Source organism: Eptesicus fuscus, chromosome 7 (genome assembly GCF_027574615.1).
Source record: "Eptesicus fuscus isolate TK198812 chromosome 7, DD_ASM_mEF_20220401, whole genome shotgun sequence".
Lineage (NCBI taxonomy): Eukaryota > Metazoa > Chordata > Mammalia > Chiroptera > Vespertilionidae > Eptesicus > Eptesicus fuscus.
The window spans coordinates 102,398,741-102,418,170 of record NC_072479.1 but is presented as its reverse complement, the minus strand read 5'-3'; the positions used below and the strand labels follow the sequence as shown (position 1 = coordinate 102,418,170).

At 60.7% G+C, this 19,430-nt stretch overlaps 1 protein-coding gene across 1 annotated transcript in view; it reads right to left on the bottom strand.

Annotated features, from left to right (window-relative positions):
• Positions 1–19,430, bottom strand: part of CACNA1I (calcium voltage-gated channel subunit alpha1 I) — an 86,135-nt gene that overhangs the window by 8,546 nt on the left and 58,159 nt on the right. The window contains exons 10-28 of the mRNA XM_054718565.1: positions 18,316–18,467; positions 17,530–17,715; positions 17,130–17,247; positions 16,222–16,377; positions 15,668–15,761; positions 14,602–14,801; positions 13,564–14,046; positions 13,159–13,259; positions 12,414–12,537; positions 12,094–12,162; positions 11,411–11,595; positions 10,916–11,042; positions 9,513–9,638; positions 7,686–7,775; positions 5,974–6,166; positions 5,228–5,379; positions 3,244–3,353; positions 2,480–2,613; positions 1,554–1,624 (exon numbers count right to left, since the gene is read on the bottom strand). Of these exons, the coding sequence (XP_054574540.1) occupies positions 1,554–1,624; positions 2,480–2,613; positions 3,244–3,353; positions 5,228–5,379; positions 5,974–6,166; positions 7,686–7,775; positions 9,513–9,638; positions 10,916–11,042; positions 11,411–11,595; positions 12,094–12,162; positions 12,414–12,537; positions 13,159–13,259; positions 13,564–14,046; positions 14,602–14,801; positions 15,668–15,761; positions 16,222–16,377; positions 17,130–17,247; positions 17,530–17,715; positions 18,316–18,467 (2,871 nt within the window). The remainder of the gene's footprint in view (positions 1–1,553; positions 1,625–2,479; positions 2,614–3,243; positions 3,354–5,227; positions 5,380–5,973; positions 6,167–7,685; positions 7,776–9,512; positions 9,639–10,915; positions 11,043–11,410; positions 11,596–12,093; positions 12,163–12,413; positions 12,538–13,158; positions 13,260–13,563; positions 14,047–14,601; positions 14,802–15,667; positions 15,762–16,221; positions 16,378–17,129; positions 17,248–17,529; positions 17,716–18,315; positions 18,468–19,430) is intronic.

Sequence of the window (19,430 nt, the reverse complement as noted above, 5' to 3'; positions counted from 1 at the left end):
ACCAGTCACCTCCCCTGAGGAGCCTTCCCTGATGCCTCTTCCCTCTGTGTAGGAGGAAAGGGGCTAAAGTTTAATTCTTACAGCACTTTACAGAGAACCAGGGCAATGTCCAGGGCCAGCTAATAGATTTGGAGGGTGAGCCTGCGGCCATGCCACGTGGTAGCTGGCACTTGCGTCTCTTAAAGTGCTGATATGACTGTAATTACTATTGAGCCAGGGACCACCTGGGCATCTTCATGTGCCCTGTGCCAACTCAGGGTTGGTCTGGGGAACCACCCAAGGATACCCAGGGGTCAGAACAAGGGGGTTGGGGGGGAGGGAAGAAGGCCAATCTAGCTGGGGGCACACAGCACCCCATCCCCATTCCTGGCAGACTCTCATGCAGCATTTCCTATGACCCTGGTCCCATTCCTTTCCTATAGGCAAGGAAACCAAGGCAGGAGACGTTGAGTCGCATGCCCAGGGTCTCACAGGGGACGAAGCTTTGATCCCAGGCAGGGTGATCCGAGTCTGGGCTCCACCCACTTCCTGCCCGCACACCCCGCAAGCCCAGCACTCACCCCGTCTCCCATGTGGCAAATCTTTGGAAGAGATTCAGTGTTAGGAAAAAACACATCTCTTTGCATGAATGCCCCTGCTTTCAATCCAGACCTGGTGAGAGTCATGTCACTTTCCCTTTGCAACTGGGCTGCTGGGAAGCTCACACCAAACTGGAGAACGGAACTCGCTAACATGCTTAGCCCGGGTCACTGCGAGCATTAGCTGTGCTCCCGCCTTCCCTGAGCTGCTCATCTTCTATCCTCACTGCAGTGTGCTGTATCTGTGCCTTTTATTTTAAGACGCCTGAGGTTCCTTAAGACTAGATGAGTCATAACGAATAAACGAGTGTGCAGGAGGCGCACCTCAGAGCAGAGGCCACCCTGGTGGGGGGCGGGTGGGGAGGGAAGGGGAGCCATAAGTAGTCAGGACAGCAGGGGAGGGAGAGACTGGAATCTCAGACTTCCCAGGAGAATGAAAGATGACCCCTCTGTGGCCCTGACCCTATCTCCCTCCCACTGACCAATGGGATCATTTCCTAGGATCAGTACCCATGTCAGGGTCTCATGCTGTCCCCTTCTAGAATCTCAAAACAGAACCTCTCTGTCCACATCACCACCTCCTTCTGCCAAGCCACCCTACAAGGTCAAGTTCAAAGTCCTCTGACACCTTCCCTGATGTCCCGTCTGTGTCAGGGCCCCTTCCTTCTCCCCAGCACAGGGTAGGCCCCTTGCCACACTGCCCTGCAGCATCTGTCTCCCTGCCAGCCTGCTGACTCCTCAGGGCAGAATGTGGGTCCCCAGGGCCCGGTAGAGAGCAGGGTTGGCGAGTGCTTGGTGACATCAGCAAGACCTGCTCCGTCTCTCACAGTCCCAGCTCAAACTGCTTCTTTGGAGACAAGGTTCTGTGCTGGCTCTGGGCAGATTCTGGGAGAAGGGAAGACAGGGGTCGCCCCCCAGGGCCCAGCATGGCACCAACAACAGGCAGGAGGGGCCGCCGGAGGACGCAGCTCTTACCTGGGGCAGAGCTTGCACCACCGTGTCCAGCAGGGCCCGCATCCCCGTGGCCATCTTCAACAGCTTCAGCACTGCGGGCGAGAGCCAGCCCGCCACTCAGCCCAGGCCCGGGGGTCGGGCGTGTGCACGTGTGCAGATGCCGCAAGCACGTGGGTGAGTGGGGGTGTGCATGAAAACTTGTGGCACAAGATGTAGACATCGGTGTAAAAAAGACTGAAAGGAGGGCCCGCCCAGTGGGAAGCAAGGGATATAAGTGTATGAGGGGGAAAAGTGTGAGAGGGACTCCCTAGTTCACCGCGATGAGGAGAAATGACCACCAAGTGAGTGCCCACACGCTTCCTGCGGCTAAAGAGGGCTCCGGCGTTACCCTGAGCTCTGCACAGCCTCCCCCACCTCGGGACCTGGAGCCACAGCAGGTGCAGGGGCGAGTGAGAGGCACCGGGGTGAACACGGAGGAGGAGGTTTTTGAAAGAAGCGTGGGAACAGCCTTGGGGCAGCAGGGGGGTCTGGGAGAAGAAAGGGGATTTTAAGAAGCGTTGAGGCCCCTGTGTCCCAGCTGGTGTTGGAGAAGTGAAAGGAGAACTGCCGGTGAGGAAGACAGGGGTCGACAGTAAGTGGGCCGCATGGGTCGTGGTGTGATGAGGAGGGGGTGCCGTGTGCTGTACGGAACGGCCTGTGGACGTGGGCCCCTGAGCGTGTGTTGGGTGTGAGTTTCTCCTGGCTTCTGCTCTTGCTGCTCAGCAGGAAGCCCATTGTGCCCAGTCCCCTCCCCCATCGTGCCTAGTCCCCTCCCCCATCATGCCCAGTCCCCTCCCCCATCGTGCCCAGTCCCCTCCCACATCATGCCCAGTCCCCTCCCCCATCATGCCCAGTCCCCTCCCCCATCGTGCCCACACTCCTCTCTCCCGCCGGCCCCCTGCCCTCACCCCGGGCGATACGCAGAACCCGCATGATGCGGATGATGGTGGGGTTGATGGGCAGTGCCGCGTTGATCTCGATCTCCTCCAGCGTGATGCCCATGACCGACAGCAGCACGATGGCCAGGTCCAGCTGGTTCCACCTGCTCAGCGGACACAGGAGGGCAGGAGTGGGAAGCAAAGTGAGAGTCACCTAGTTCAGACACACCTTAGTTCGGAGGAGGTCCCAGCTCTCCACCCTCCTGCCGTGGCTGGCAGGGATGTGTGGCCACCCTTCCGACTAGCCCTCCAGACCCCACCGGGTCCAGCTCCCTCTCTGCCCTTAGACAGCCTCCAAATCCTCAAGCAAGAGGCTCACCAGACTAAATAAATACCTTTGGCCTCCTGCAGGGGAGAAGAAATGGACTCTGACTTCTGGCTGTAACTCCTGAGCCCCTGTTCCCTTGGTGTGGCCTAGGGCTAGTCTCGCAAGCCCTCTGAACCCTATTTGTTCCCTCTGAAAAAGGAGGAGGTGTGCCCTGCTCTGCCCGTGGGGTGTGGAGGACCCATGGGAGCTGTGATGAGGAGACTTGGTAGAATGCCCTGCACCCACCAGGTAGTGCCGTATCGACTTCCTGTTCAGGGCTGCAGGCAGCACCCGGGGCCCCTGGTCATCAGTGCCCAGACACTATTAGTTCCGCTCCTCTGGCTGCTCCAGGCTTCCCCGGGGATCAGGCCTGCTTCCCCATCCTGCAGCCCCTTCAGTGCTGCCATGGCCCGGCCCCGCCACTCACCGGTCCTTGAAGAAGCGCCGCAGACCAAATGCCACCAGCTTCAGCACGGCCTCCAGCACAAAGACAGTGGTGAAAAAGTAGTTGCAGTACTTGAGGGCTATCTCCAGGGACTGTGCGGGGGGAGGGCAAAGAGAAGCATGATCCAGGCCCCAGGACCTGCCCCTGCCCCCATCTTCCTCTAGTCAGAAAGTCTCTGCCTTTTAAGAGGAGAATTTAATCCATTCACCTTTAGTGCAATGACCTATGTGTCTACTTTTATTCCTTCCGTCTTACATAATGTGCACTATTTCTTTCACTGCTTGTTTCCTTTTTCTTCTTTCTGCTGGCTTGGTCCAGATACCCCTCTTTGGAAGCAGTGTTGGTTAATAGTTAGGGGTCATGTTTAAGAACCAGACTGCCTAGATTTGAATCCTGGCTCAGCACTTACTCCTTGTTCACTATGACTTTGAGCAAGTCACTTGACCTCTGGGAGTTAGTTTTTCAATCTGTAAACTGGGGATGATAACAGTACCCTACCTCAGAAAGTTGCTGTGAAAATTAAATGAGCTAATAGCCCTGTGCCAAGGATTATATATTTAAATACTTGGTAAATGTAAGCTATTATTACTCCATTTCTTCATGTTAATTTGGAAGTTCCTTTCTGCCAATGGTTGCCTTCCTTTCCCCTGCATGCATAACATTCCTCTCCTATCATCTATACTAATAAAAAGGGTAATATGCTAATTAGACTGGGTCCACCAGCCATCTTTCAGACCTCCGACTTCTTTCCGGACAAAGCCATGGTGGTGGGGGCCGAGGCCGAGGCAGTTAGGGGCGATCAGGCTGGCAGGGGAGAGCAGTTAGGAGTGAGATCAGGCTGGCAGGGGGTTAGAGGCAATCAGGCCGGCAAGGGGCGGGGGCAGTTGGGGGTGACCAGGCCAACAGGGGAGGGCAGTTGGGGGCGACCAGGCCAGCAAGGGGAGGGCAGTTGGGGGTGAACTGGCCTGCAGGGTAGGGCAGTTGGGGGTGACCAGGCCGACAGGGGAGGGCCACTGGGGGCAACCAGGCCAGCAGGGGAGGGCAGTTGGGAGCATTAGGCAGGCAGGCAGGTGAGTGGTTAGGAGCCAGTGGTCCTGGATTGCGAGAGGGATGCCTGACTGCCAGTTTAGGCCCAATCCCAGTAGAGATGGGGCCTAAACTGGCAGTTGGACATCCCCCAAAGGGTCCCGGATTGGAGACGGTGCAGGCCGGGCTGAGGGACAACATTCCCCGCGCCCCCGCCCACATGCATGAATTTTGTGCACCGAGCCTCTAGTTTAAAATAAGATACTAACTCCTCACCTGGAGGCTCTGCTCCCCTCTTTTTCCCCCATCTCTGATAAGAAGCTTTTGGGATACACTTGCCCCTACAAGCCCCCCACACATCCCTCATGTACACTGCCTGCAACTAGCTAGGAGCTGGTCACCCTCTCCCACCTCTGTGTTTGCCCCCAACAGTCCTGATACCTGAAATGCGCCCCCTCCCCAGGCTCCATATGCCCAGGCAGCAGTGGGGGCCACCTGGCAGTCCTTGAATACAAATCAAAGTCCTGGCTCCACTGCTTTCTGGCTGACTAATTGGGGCAACATATTTCCTTTCTCTGAGCCTCGGTTTGTCCGTCTACAAAATCTGGAGGAAGTCCCCTCCCCCACCTTAAGGTTGCTATGAGGATGAGAGAGTTAAAATCGGCAGCATGCCTGGCAGAAAGTCATATCAAACACACCCTGGCTACTTTACCTGTATTCAAGATGGGGTCCAGTGTCACCTTCCCACCCACCAGGAATCGGAGACCTCTTCCTCTGGCCCTTCTCTCTCAGTCACCTGTCCTACCAGGCCGAGAGCCTCCTGGGCATAGGGCCTGGCATGGGCAATTCAGATGCTGCCCCACCCTGTCCCAGGGGCAGGGTCCTGCTGAGGGCCTCTCCCCATGAAGCCTCGGCCCCGGGGGGCAGGACTGGGGCTCACCATTGGCTGGTTGTAGTGTTCCAGGGACATGGTGACCACATTGAGGCAGATGACGAAGGTGATGAAGATGTCCAGGTAGTGGCTGGTGCACATGGAGTGGATGAGCAGCCGGGTGGGACAGTAGGTGGCGTAGTAGGGCAGCCGCTGGGCCTCTGCCAGGGGTGGCACAGGGGTGTGGCACAGGCCACAGAGGGTGGCCAAGGCGGGCACAGGACATGTGGAGGGGGAGGCCGAGGGGAGAGAGGAAGCAAGGGGGAGAGGTGTCAGTCCACCCAGGCCCTGGGAGTCAGACTTAGGCCCCTCCACCCAGCCACGGGGCCACAAGGGAAACGGGTCAGATGTGGGGGTAAGTGGCAAAGAGAGCAGGACACCAATTCTCTCCATCCACCCCAAAAGTGCCCATGGCAGGGGCTCTGGTCTGCTAGGGGAGAACAGGGGGCCCCCAGCTCAGGGTCGGGCATCCAGGCTCTGCCTTTGCCCTCTGCCTGGACGGAGACACCTGGTTGGCATTGGTGTCACCATCTGACTCCAGGTGGACACGGATAGGGCTCAGGTCACCTGGACAGGCAGACGCTGGGAAAGGGGCAGGGCCAGGGCACGGGGCCGGACCCTCTGTCCCTTCCAGCTCCGAAGGCCAGAGGCTGGTGTCGGACTCAGGCCTCAGCCCCGCCCCCGGGAGGATCAGCAGCGGGGGCAGAGGAGGCCCGGGGCTGGGGAGTCCCCACCCTTAGGAGTCACCCACTCACTCCGGCGCTTCTTTTCCAGGCGCCGCAGCCGCTTCTCCTCGCGCCGCCGCGCCTCCTCGGCCTCCTGGTGCTGCCGGCACTTGTGGAAGTTCTCCACCACGACGCCCACGAACATGTTGAGCACGAAGAAGCTGACGATGAGCAGGAAGGAGATGAAGTAGAGCAGCATCCAGGGGTTGTGGTTGGGCACGGGCTGCAGGGAGCCAGATGGGCTGAGGCAGGCTGACCGGGCACCCCAGGGCCTGCTGTGGGGGAGGGGGCGCCCTACCATGCTGAGCCTCCGTGCAGTTTAGATACTAACAGAGCCGGCCTCCTAGGGGGCCGTGAGGTTTGAAGGAGGAGGCAGAGGAAGTGCCCACCCTGGCCTGGCACAAGTAAGGTGCTCAGCAAAGACAGCCCCTCCCCTTCCCTGCTCCAGCTGCTGCCTCCTGGACACATGTCCACCCGTCTCCTTCCTTTCACCCACCCACCATCCACCCACTTATTAATCTGTCCATCCACCATCCACCCACCCATCCATCCATCCACCCATCCATCCACCCACCCATCCATTCATCCACCCACCATCCACTCATCTATTCATCCACCCATCCATCCACTTATTCATCCATCCACCCACCCATCCATCTACCCATCTATTTATCCATCCATCCATCCATCCATCCATCCATCCACCCATCCACTTATTCATCTATTCATCCACCTATCCATCCACCCATCCATTCATCCATCCATCCATCCACCCACCCTTCATTTATTCATCCATCCAGCTAGCCATCTACCCACTTATTCATTTGTCTAAACATCATCCATCCAACCATCCATCCACCCACTTATTCATCCTTCCAGAAATAACGCAGCCAGCAGGGGGGAAACATATCCCTTGTGGAGTCCGTGTGTGTGCATATGTGTGTGTGTGTATGTGTATGTGTGTGTATGTGTGTGTGTGTGTGTGTGTGTGTGTGTGTGTGCGCGCGTGTGCGTGGTTTGGGTGGTGGACAGACGAAGAAGTACAGGAAGATGCCCCCAAGTGCTCTCATTCCCTCCTCTGCCCCTGAAGGGACCCCTACTCTCGGGGGAATCTCAAGAGCAAGAGCTCAGACTTCTGATCAGGCCCAACCTCCTCCCTGATCCCTTCCACCCTCCTCATTCTCAAATCCATCCCCACCCAGCAGCCCACAAGAAGCTCCCACAGGCAAACCCGATGCTGTCACTCCTTTGCTCTAATGCCTTCTCTGGCTCCCACTGCCCTCAGCGGAACGCCGGCCCTTGCCATGCCGGGACCACCCAGTCCTGCTTGCCTCCTCCACACCTCCTGCCATTCTCCTCTCACTTTCTATTCCGGAACCTCTTCTCACGACTCCCTGAATGTGTCACTCTCTTGCCTCAGGCCTGCACCTCCTGTCCCCCATCAGCTGGCTCAGCCTCTCTCCACCCACAAGGCCCTGCACCCCTCCAGGCCGGAACCAGCTTGAAGGGCTGCCCCTACAGAACAGGGAGCTTTGTTGAAACAAATAGAACAATGACTTTCACTCCCCAAGGGGTGGCTCTGCTGGTGGAGGATTCAGGCCAGGCTGGTGAGGGGTGGGCCTCCCTGACAGTGGGCGACACTGGGGCTGTGGGTCTTGCTGACACCAGTTTCAGATCACTGGGCCCCAAAACCGCCGCGTCCCTTCCCTGCTGCCCCGCTGCCCCAGCCCAGCCACGCCCACCTGCTGGTCCACAGCGACAGCATCCAGTCCGTTGTACATGATGTTCACCCAGCCATCCTTGGAGGCCAGGACAAAGAGGGACATCAGGGCCTGGCAGACATGGGGAGGGGAGGGGACAGAGGTGACGGGTTCACAAAGGGTCCTGGACCAGCAGAGATTGCCCGGCAGTCACACACCCCCGGACACTCCTCTCCCTGACCCCACCTCCCCCCCGCTCCACCCGGTGCTTCCACCACACGGTTCATTGTTGTAGCCCAGGGCCTGGGCCAGGAAATGAGGCTCTGGGACGGGTCTCCTGCGGGCCCTGGCCCTCCTTCCTATCCGTACAGGTGCAGACCCGTCCTCTTCCCTTCCAGCTGGGCGTGATGCCAGGGGCTGCCCGGAAAGGGCTCCGCACGGGGCGGGCAGGGCAGGGGACACGGGGGAAGCCTTCCTGGCCGGGGAGGCACATGAAGCTCACAGGCCGGGGGCAAACGTCCCTGAAGCCCTTGGTCAGAGGCCCAAAGTGCAGAGAGCCCGAGACGGAGTCACAGGCCTGCTATCCCCGTCCATTTATGGGGAGGACGGACGCACAGAGACACTGGGGCTTGCCTGAGGACACACAGCTGGGAAAGAGCCTAGAAAGGGGTCAAGGCTCTGGGCCACCCCCCCACCCCCGTTGGCTCTGCGTGCTGAGAGCACCATGCTCAGGGCCCAGGGCATCGGCCTGGCATTGAGCATGCTCAGAATGGAAGGGCTGGTTGCCCCATGAGGGCTGCAGCCGGGGCCTGGCGCTGGGGTCAGGGGTCAGGAGCAAGCTCATTGAAAGCCCCCACGGGCTTTCCCTCAGTTTAGTGGAACATCTTTTTTAACACACCTGTTTTTCCAACACTGAGTTGTTAATAATTTGAAAAGGCACTGCTTCCGGGGAATCTGGAGGAGTTGGGGGAGCGACTGCGCCCCAGTTCCTAACCCCCTTCCCCGGCCACTCACTGCCCCTCGGTGGCCCCGGGGGGGGGGCATGGGGAGTGGGATCTCTGGTCATGTGGGGTGAGACTCCAGTGGGAACCCACTGGAGGATCCCAGCTGAGGGGCAGGGCATGGGCCCTAGGCCACTTGGACCTGGATCCTGCCCCTTCCCTGTGTGACCTGGGGAAGGCACGCCCCGTCTGGTCATACCCAGCACCGGGGTTGGCCTTCAAGAAATAGGAGCATTTGGGGGTCTTTGTAGGCAGCCAGCTGGAGGCTCTCATCTGGGGCACTACCCAGATGGCCAGGCCTGGCAGGCCTCTAGGAGAGGAGACAGCAGCGAGGCTGGAAGTGGGCAGGGCCTGCCTGTGAGTGGAGAGAGCAGAGGAGATGGGCAAGGACACTCACCCCGGGCCAGGGGCTGGGTTCACTTTAATCTCTCCACAGCCTGCCTGGTGGGCTGGAACATTCCCATTTTACAGGTAAGGAAACTGAGGCTCAGAGAGGCCACACCTACAGTAAGTGGCAGAGCCGGGATCCACACCCACATCTGGCTGACTTTCAAACTCCTGTCAGGGTCCCAAGGGCGGGGGTGGGAGCCAGGAACCAGTGTCCGCTGAGGCACCTCTGAAGCGCCAGGCACTTGCGGGACACTGCACTCAGAACCTCTAATCCTCACGCCACCTGTTAAGGTGGTGCTACTCCTACCCATTTTACAGAAGAGGAAACTGAGGCTTAGAGGGGAGAAGTCACAGGGTCAGTCTGGTAGGGCACTGTAATCCTGGAGGCTGCTCTATAACCCCAGGCTGTTGGCATCGGAGAACCGTCACTCCCCCCGCTGGGGTGACAGGTGAGGAAGGGGTAGGTGCGGGAGCTCACCTGGCCCAGGTTGTCGAAGTTGTACTTGTGATGGACCCAGCGGTAGTTGGCGGCCATGCAGTCGGAACGGTTGGTGATGTTGCGGGTGTCCACACCGAGACAGTGGTAGAACTTGCCCTTGAAGAGCTGCGGGGAGGGGCACAGGGTGAGCGGCCGTCCTGCCAACGCTCCCGGGGGTGGGGATGGGGGTGGGTGCCCATCAGAAGAGGGACTGCTCCTCGGGAGACACCTCCTCTGTGCACAGCCCGGGCCAAGCACTCAACCACACCATCGCCCCAAGTCCCCCCACAGGAAGGGGCGCTGCTCTCACCCCATCTCACAGATGAGGAAACGGAGGCCCAGGGGCGGCAGGGAATTTTCTCAAAGTCACTTGAGGCTTAGGAAGTAGCAGAGTCAAGGTTCACACCCTGGTTTGTCTGATTCCTGGGCTTTGCACAGACCCGAGATCAGACCCCAGTTCCTGCGCTGGAGATCCGGGCAGGGACCCCACGGGAGAAGATGCCTGCATATCCCCAGGGGAGGGAGAGAGACCCTCTCTCTCACCAGGGACACAAGCCTCCTCCATGTCAACCGCCTGGAAGGGGTAGGGCCACTGTCCACTCCCAGCCCCTCCTGCCCAGGTGGCTCCACTGTGGCTCTCTCAGCAACCCCAAAGAATACCTGTGCCCAGGGCCCCTCACCAGCTACAGCCCCAATGCAGGACCAGGTGAGGAGCCTTCAGGCCTTGGGGCTCAGACGCTCGAGAAACAGGAAGGGTCTCAGTAGCCGCTCAGACCCCAGAGGACCCAGGTCACTGGGGCCATCCCCGTCACACACCTTATGACCCACCCCCCTCGAGCCCTGAGGCCCATCTTATTCCTGGGCGGGGCTCCACACCAAAACCCAAGCCAGCTCAAGGCCCTCCTGTGTCAGAGGCCTCCCATGGCCCCAATCCCGGAGACGCCCAGCCCCAGCTCCTTCACTGCCATCCCAAGTCCTTCCCCATCTGACCCAGCCCACCATCGGCTCATCTCTCTACGCCAGTCAGAGCTCCCGGCTCACCTCCACATGTGCCCATCCTCCCCTGAATCACACACCACCACCCCCGACCTGTCCAAATCACCTCTCCTTCAAGGCCCAGTGCAAAGGGCACCTCCTTTAGGGCGCTTCCCCCACTGTCCCCAGCCCAGTCCAGCCCCCTGTTCCTGTGTAGCTTGGACCCCTGTGATCCAATTTACCCAGCCTGCCTTGCACGCAACCATTTTGGCCCTGTCTGTCTCCCTCCTGGACTGGGAACTCGCTGCTGACAGGGACGTGCCTGCTCCACCTGAGCCCCCAGGGTCGGAGGAGCTGAGGGGACGTGAGGAGCCTCTATTCCCACCTTCGAGCCGACCCCACTGCCTGCCCTGCCGGGCACCCCTCACCTGGACCCCCAAGATGCCGAAGATGATGAAGAAGGCACAGCAGATGAGGACAATGTTGCCGATGGGCTTAAGGGAGGAGATGAGTGTCTCTACCACCAGCTTCAGGCCCGGGGCCCGGCTGATGACCCTGCAGGCAGGGAGGGACCGAGGGCACTGTTAGGCCTCAGCCAGGCAGGAGGCAGCCCAGGCCTCCCAGAGTCACCAGGGCGGTGGGCCCGGCTCCATCCAGATCTGTAGGCACAGCAGGCACTGGACACACTTCATCCCCGGTCTTCCAGTGTGACAGTGTGTACACACACACACACACACACACACACACACACGTACACACACACACACACACATACACACACACACACACACACTCAGCCTGGTGCCCGGCCCTGCTCAGCTAGTGCTGGGCACATGCTAGCAGAGGACTAGTGGGCAGGGAGGGCAGGAGCGAGTGGTCCACGTAGACCCCAGGCCCGTCCCCAAACACGGAGGGCTCCTCACCGCAAGGGTCGTAGGGTGCGCAAGAGCCGCAGGACCCGGAGGACCCCCAAGATCTTGGCTCCACCGGCCGAGGCCAGGGAAACCACGATGTCGATGACGGACACGAAGACCAGGAAGCCGTCCAGCACGTTCCAGCTGCTGCGCAGGTACGCCTGCTCCCCGAAGCACAGGCCCAGCGAGACCACCTGGGCGGGGCAGAGGGCAGGTCATCTGACTCGGCCAGAGAGACGGGCTGAGGGAGGGTCAGGCAGGTGGGGTGGAGCGGCAGGGGTCACCCGCCCCAGAAGTGGGTGGTAGGCAGGACTGGAAGGTCTGGTCGAATAAGCAGCCCCATAGTTTGTCCGGATCCGCTCTCCCCTCACATCTGCAAACCCAATTCCAAGCCTCGCGCTCTGGGAAGTGGCCCCCGCCTCCAGCAGGTACCCCCATTGCACTGTAGACATGTCCCTGCATTCGCCTCTCTGGCCGGTTGTGACGTCCTGGAGAGCAGGATGTGGCTGACCCCTCCCCGCCACCCACCACCCCCCACCACCCCCCCGCCCCATCACACTAGCCCAGCGCTGGTACCAAGCGGGGATGGTGCTCTGGGCCCCTGTGGAATGTTGCTGACCAGCAGGTGAGTGACAGCTGGGGGAGGGCGGGCCACGGGGGTGGGAGAGGTCCCAGGTGAAGACGGGGGCTACCTTGAGCGTCATCTCGCCCACGAAGATGGCTGTGAAGATGTAGTTGGACACGGTGAGGAATATGCGTTCCTGAAAGAGCAGGAGATACCATGGGCCCGGGGCTCCCAGGACTGCCCGGTCCCCTCTGCCTCTGGCCAGCGGGCATCCAGGGGAGGCCACTTCACAGTCCAAGGAGATGCCCCTCCCAGACAAGCTCCCTGCCACACCTTCCTCCGCAGTATCGATAGCCACCCCCCGGCCCTGCACCCTGCCCCATAGCAGGCCCCATGGCCTGGCCCTCGGCCTGGCCCCGGCCCTGCCCCAAAGTCCCGGCCACTCACGGTGCTGCCGGCCTCAATCTGGGGCCGCTCCAGGGCGATGGTGATGCAGTTGAGAAAGATGAAGGCCAGGACGACATAGTCAAAGAGCTTGTGGGCGATGATGGTCTGGCACAGGACCCGGAACCTGAGCAGAGCGGGCGGGGGCCGTGAGTGTCGGTTTGCCCCTCACCCCAGCGGGAGGAAGGCAAAGGGCTGAGGCCTAGGGATGGGGAAGCTGACCCTTCTTTTCTCCGGCCACACAACAGGTGGCCATTTACGTCTGCTCAGGGCGCCCACCTGGAGCCGCCTCCCGACCACACACCCAGGGCAACTCCCTCAGCCTCAGGGTGAAGGGCACCCTCCTTGCCCTGGCACGCGAGGCTTTCCAAACACTCGCCCGAATCCCTCGCCCTGCCCTCCGCCACGCGGACACACCTTGCCTGATACCCCAAGCTTCTGCCCAGACCTTCCCTCGGGCTGCTCCCTCCACCTGGTCCAGCCTCCACCTCTCCACAACCCTGCTCCATCTACAGGTGCCGCACAGGCCTCCTCCTGCAGGAAGCCCACCCTGGTGCCAGCACAGGGCTGGCCTGGACGAAAGTCCCCATCCAAACACTCCGCCTGCCCCGGGCCCCTCTACACAGGGGCAGAGGGCCCTCTGAGGACAGGGCACCACCCTCCATGGCCCCACCTGCTCTGTAGGAATCTCTCCCTCCCAGACCTTTCACCCCCTAGTCCACCCTCCCCGAAGCCTGGCCCGGCCCACCTGTTCTCAGGGGAGAAGAGGTAGACAGACCAGTCCTCGCGGATCTCGCACCAGTCAGGTTTGTACACGTCGATCATCTTGCGCACCCGGAAACACAGAGTCTGGCAAGGAGAGGAGGGGTGCGGACTGGTCAGCGCAGCCCAGAGCTGCCCATCTCGGCCCTCTCCAGCCATCCAGCAAACTGGGGTCTCCGGGTGACCTCTGAACTCTCCCAGCAAGATCAGAACCCACACCCCTCCCATGGCAGCGGGGAGGGCTTCTCTCCCAGGGCTGGGCCCAACTCGGCTGTGGGCACCTCCCGCTCACCCGCCTGAAGCCCTGACCCCTGACCCTTGGTCCCGCCCCTCAGCCCCTCCTCTTTCTGTTCCGTGGACCTGGCCCTGGCCCTCAGCCCCGCCAACTCACGTAGTCGACCTCCTCTTCATCCTCCCCGTGGTCCCGGCGGTCACCCATCTGCGTGAAGACCTCCTTGGCGATGTGGGGCATCCTGCCGTTGCAGTCCTCGTGCCCGGGGCCCAGGCCCGCTGCCCTCCAGGCCGCCCGGGGGTGGGTGCCCACAGGGGGTCCCAGCTCGGCCAGGTCCACCGAGTCTCGGGTGTCCAGGGACAGTGTCCGGCGGTGGTGGTGGTGGTGGTGGAGGTGGTGGCGGTGGGTCGAGTGGGGCCCGTGATGCGCATGGTAGACGTGCGGGGTGTGCAGGGGCACGGCCCGTGGCGGCCCTTCGTCCCGGGCGCCCTCGCCGGCCCGGGCCCCGCTGCGCTCGGCGGACAGCAGGGACTCGTGCTCCGCAGACGGCGGCTTGTGCTTGAGGCTGTTCCAGCTGGAGCGGCGGCTGGCCCAGGCCCCGCTGCGGCCCCACGGCCCATAGTAGGAGCTCCTGGAGCTGGACTGGGAGAAGCCGGGGCGCTGGTCAGCCCCACGGCTGTGACTGAGGCCCTAAAAGGGCCACTGGCCTGGGGCACCTGACAGCACCAGCTGGACTCCAGAGGCCCTCTCCCCACCCAGCCTCGCACTCCCCCGCACCCATGGCCGTGCGGGCGTGTCCACAGTGTGCCTTCATCTCCTCCTGCCAGCAGGTTAGGGCCATTTTCCTCTTTACAGGCAAGGAATCCGAGGCTCAGAGAGGGCTGCACCTTCCTGGTGGGATCTGCCTGCCCCCCAAGCTCAGCTCTTTACCCTACACATTGGCGCCAAGATAAAATCCCATTCTCCACACCAGACCTACTGGCCCCACCCCATTCATTCATTCATTCATTCATTCATTCCTGCTGTCTGGTCCCACTCTGGCACCGGGAACTCAGAAATGCAAGAGAGATAATCCCTGCCTGGTCCGGCTGAACACTCGGTGCCCTAGGCCTGGGTACCAGTTTGAAGGCGCTTCTCCCCAGGGTCCCTCAGCACACCCCGCAGGGAGCAGCCATCAGAGACCCCCACACGACTCACCAGGGAGCGCTGGTCGTAGCTCACCCTCCCCAGTGACATGACACTGCTCTTGCGGGAGCCCAGGGCCACCAGCATAGGGTCCGGCTGCAGCGACAGGCGGGCGGGTGCCGCAGGCCCAGCGGGGCCCAGATGTCCGCACAGAGGAAGACTGAGGTCCAGGTGCCCATTGGGAGTCAGAGGAATCGGGTAAAGCTTGGGATCTGGAGGGGTGAGATGGACACAGAGGGAAGGGCAGACAGAAAGCCATGAGACACAGAAACAGACATGGACGATAAACAGAAATGGAGAGTTTTTCTGGGGAGACCTCCTCCACCAGGAAGTCTTCCAGGTTGGACCCCCCCCACATGTGCCTCCCCTCTGCCCCGCCTACAGGGCTCTCAGCTTATTTTTGTTTTTGTTTGTTTGTTTTTTATTTTAATTTTCTCAGCTTATTTTTGGGTAAGTGAAACCCTTGCCTTCTGTGTTCAGGGCAGCCATTGAGCTTCACCCAGCATGAGCCCTCCCTGCCATGCCCGCTGTGGAAAGCAAGGCAGAGGCCATCCAGCCCGGCTACCAAGGACATGGCGTGGGCTGGGAGGTTTGCTCCAAGCTGCCCAGTGTGCCAAACAGGACCAAAACCCAGGCATCCTGAGGCCCAAAGCTCTTCTCAACAGGCCACTGACTTTTTAAAAATATATATATTTTTATTGATTTCAGAGTGGAAGGGAGAGAGAGAGAGAGAGAGAGAGAGATCAATGATGAGAGAGAATCATTGATTGGCTGTCTCCTGCATGACCCCCACTGGGGATCGAGTCCGCAACCCGGGCATGTGCCCTTATCCGGAATCGAACCCAGGACCCTTCAGTCTGCAGGCCGACACTCTATCCACTGAGCCAAACCGGCTAGGGCTGGCCACCGACTTTTTGAGATTTAGCATTTCTTTCCATTATGAATGTAAACAACAAATGGCAGAAATTAGCAGTCACAGAGCCTGGGTTTGAGGGGAAACCTGGGCTGTGCCCCTGGCCCACCTGGATCTCTGGGGAGGGGTCCTGGCCCCCCAGGTGACAAGGAGAGGCCTGCTTACCTCCGATGCTGTCCAGGCCCTCCTGCAGCTTGTCAAACTCCTCCGTGTTGGATAGACTCTGGTCCTCGTCCGAGTAGGAGCGATTGGCGTCACCCTGGGAGACCGACCCTCACACTGGAACGCATGTCAGCTCAACCCTTCCCTCCCTCGTGAACTTTTTAATGGGCTCCCCACCCCCCACCCCCGTTTTACAAATGCGGGAATTGAGGCTCAGGAAAGGGAAGTGAGAAGCTATGAGGGCCTAGCCCACAAACCCACGTCTGCCTGACTGCAAGTTCCCCAAAGCCTCGGAGGGTGGAGGAGGCAGGATCCAGAACCCCGGTCCTGGAGACTTTAGAATCTCAGAGATGGAGAGGCCTATTCTTACACCCCGGGGGAGACCTCCATTTGCATGCTTCCTGTGATGGGAGGCTCACTACCTCACTGGTGACCCCCTCTTCCGGAGACTCGCCCGCTAGATGTTTGAACTGCAGCCCTCCCCGTCCAGACCCCCTCCCCTCCCCCAGTCTCCTGCAGGCCCCAGGGAGGCGCTTCCTCCACCAGGTCACAGTCACCTCCGCCTGGAAGCCCTCCACCAGGATGGCCACCAGCAGGTTGAAGAGCACGTAGTTGCCGAAGGTCATGAGGGCGACAAAGTAGAGGGAGGCCCAGGGGGAGGTGGAGGCCATGCCGTTGTAGAGGACGACGTTCCAGTCCTCCTGGGTGAGGATCTGGGGGGAGGGGGAGGAGCACGCAGCTCAGTTCGAGAACATCCTCAGCCCCAGCCCAGCCCAAGGGCAGGGGGAGCCCGCTGGGTGGGGTAGCCACAGGCACACGGCAGCCCATGCACGCCTGCAGCCTCCTCTCACAGGGGCTCGGGCACACCCAGGGACCTCGAGTATCACCGCTCTAGCTGGGGCGTGCCCACCTGGCAGAGCCTCAGACCCCCCCCCCCCACCACACACACACACACACACACACTGCTCGCCTGTGCCCCCAGCTTGCCCACACCCGCAAGCCTGTATCGCACACTCCTGCCCTGACACTCACTCCCCACTGAGCGGGGCTCCCTCCCAGCTGCTCCCACAACCCCCTCCTCCATCCCGCTCAGGCGACCCACCTGCCCCCCCAGCACAAGCCCACCCCCCTCCTCCCTGCTCCTCCGCCCCTGAGCTGTGTATACACGCTCATTCAACCGTGTCCACGTTACAGGGCGGAACAGTCTGAGGGAAGACGCCTAACGTGCCCGAAGTCTCAGGGTGGGAGCGGAGGGGGCAGGGATGGGCACTGGGCGGGCAGCCCAGCTCCCAGAGCCTGCCCTAAGCCTGCCTGGCCACACCCCCCAAACCGGCCCACGAAGCCAGAGTTGAGGGACCTCCCTGTCAGGCCCCCCTCTTCTCTCGATTCCCCGAGGCTGGCGGCACCAACAAGAAGCGATCCTGGGTGAAACCGCGCCCCCTGTCACACATGGACACGTGCTCACCTGGAACACCGTGACGATGGCCCACAGCAGGGAGTCGAAGTTCTTCCTGTCGGGGATGGTGTCTCCCGTGTCTGTGCGGAGGCTGAATTTGCAGCCAAAGATGTGCATCCCGAGAATGCTGGGGGGGAGGGAGGCGGCTCAGGGACTCACACACACCCAGCTCTTGCCCATCCTCCTGTGTCTTCCCCTAAACAGCCCAGTAAGTTGGGAGGGAGCCACGTGGGTCCCATTTTACAGAAGTGAACACTGAGACTCAGAGGGGAAGTGCACGCCCAGAGCCACCAGGGATTAAGGGATGGTGGCAGGATTCACACCCAGGCCTGGGGTGTGGCCCGAGAGCTCAACCAGCCATGCGCCTACCTTCGCCCGGGCAGGGAGGGCCCCAGGGTGGCAGGCTCACCTGAAGATGAAGATGAAGAGCATGAGCAGCATGCAGAAGGTGGCCACGTTGTCCATCGTCTTCATGAGCACCACGAGCTGGCGCCGCAGCGCCGGCATGAAGCGCACCAGCTTCAGCACCCGCAGCAGCCGGAAGGTCCGCAGCACCGACAGCCCGCCGTCCGCCTGCCCCACGATCTCCCAGATGCTGCACAGGGAGGCGTCACGCAGGGGCGGGGAGGGAGGCAGGAGGGGAGCAGGGCAAAGGAAGAGATGGAGAGTTCCATTCATTCATTCATTCATTCATTCGTCCAACCAACAGCATGTCAAGGTCATTGCTGCTCCAGGCACCCTAAGTTGGGGCCTGTTAACCTGGATTCCATGGACCCTCCCCCAAGATGTCTAGGGACAGAATTCAGGGGTCCACAAAGGTCGCCGAGCTGTTTTTGAGATTTAACTTTCTTTTGAGTATGAATGGAAACAACAAAATACAGAGAATTAGCAGCTCCCGTGGCCTCGCGGTTAATGGGAATCGCTGTTGTTACATCCCACGACGGTGGGTGCGGATATTTTCGCGTAGAGTTAGTTTATGCTCCTCCCTTCTCTGGGATGATGGGAGTCGCAGACCCGCTGCTAGATCTCACCACTCAATGCGCTAATCCAGAAGCACGTATGTGGCTAAATCACACGTTTTTAAATACTTGTGTTAACTGTCTTGCAGTGCAATTGGCTTCATTCACAGGCTGGGCCACCCCCTCTTCCCTCCTGTGCCCCCCGGGCCCACAGCCTGGGGGGGCGGGGCGGGCACCTGATGATGACGATGATGCTGTCGAAGATGTTGTAGGGGTTGCGCAGGTAATCGAAGAGGCCGAAGGCGGCCAGCTTCAGGAGCATCTCCAGGGCGAACATGCTGGTGAAGACCACGTTGCAGATCTCCAGGACGTTGGTCAGCTCCTCGGGCTGTGGGCGTCGGGCAGGGACAGGAACCCCGTCAGGCAGAAGGCAGCCGTGGGTCCCCTATGGAAGCCCACTGGCTCTCGGACTCCCCGCCCCCCGCCACCCCCCAGGAGCGGGCAAGGCCTGGCTCTGCCATCCGGGCTGCGTGGCCTGGAAGGTCAGTGTCCTCGCTGGTGCCCCATCTCCCCTTTACGCCGTGGCCTTGAAGACTTGGCCGTTCCGCTGCCCGGATCCCGAGAGGCCCACGGAGAGGGTGGGACCCTCGGGGCTGACCTCCCACAGATTTGGAAATGGTGCTCTAGCCGCACATGGAGAGAGGCACGACGATGCCCACTGTACAGAGGAAGAAACGGGCTCAGAAGCTGGTCTGAGGCCACACAATGCAGAGCCGAAAGCGGAAGGCCGCTCGTTTTGCAGACGAGGAAGCAGGTTGAGAGAAGGCCAGTGTCTGCTCACCACAGAGCCTGGCTGCTCCCGCCTGAATCACAGACAAGGGAAGGACCGTTGGATAGGCCTGAGCACGCCCATGCTGAGCTGCACACCCAGCACAACTACCGATGCCTCAGGCAACCTGGAGGCCACGGGAGGCGGCCCCATGTCACAGGTGAGGAGACGGAGGCTCCAAGGCTCGGGGAAGTAATGGGACTTGCTCAGCATCACCCAGCAAGGATGTGGCCGAGCCAGGCACTGCACCAAGTGGGACTCCAAACTGCTCTCCTGTTACACACAGACCCCACCTGACTCACCCATCCCCTCCTCCACGCATCCCTCCTGCACTCGCGCACGCACGCATTCCACAGGTCCGTCCGCGAGCCGCCCAGGTGCTGGCCTGTGCCGCCCCGGTGGCCAGTGGAGTGAGTCGGGACACTCTTCCTGCCCTGGGAAGTGCGGGTTCTGGTGGCAAAGCCCCGACAGGCAGGCGAGTTAACTAACAAACCAGCCAGCAGGGGCGAACCCAGGAGCGGT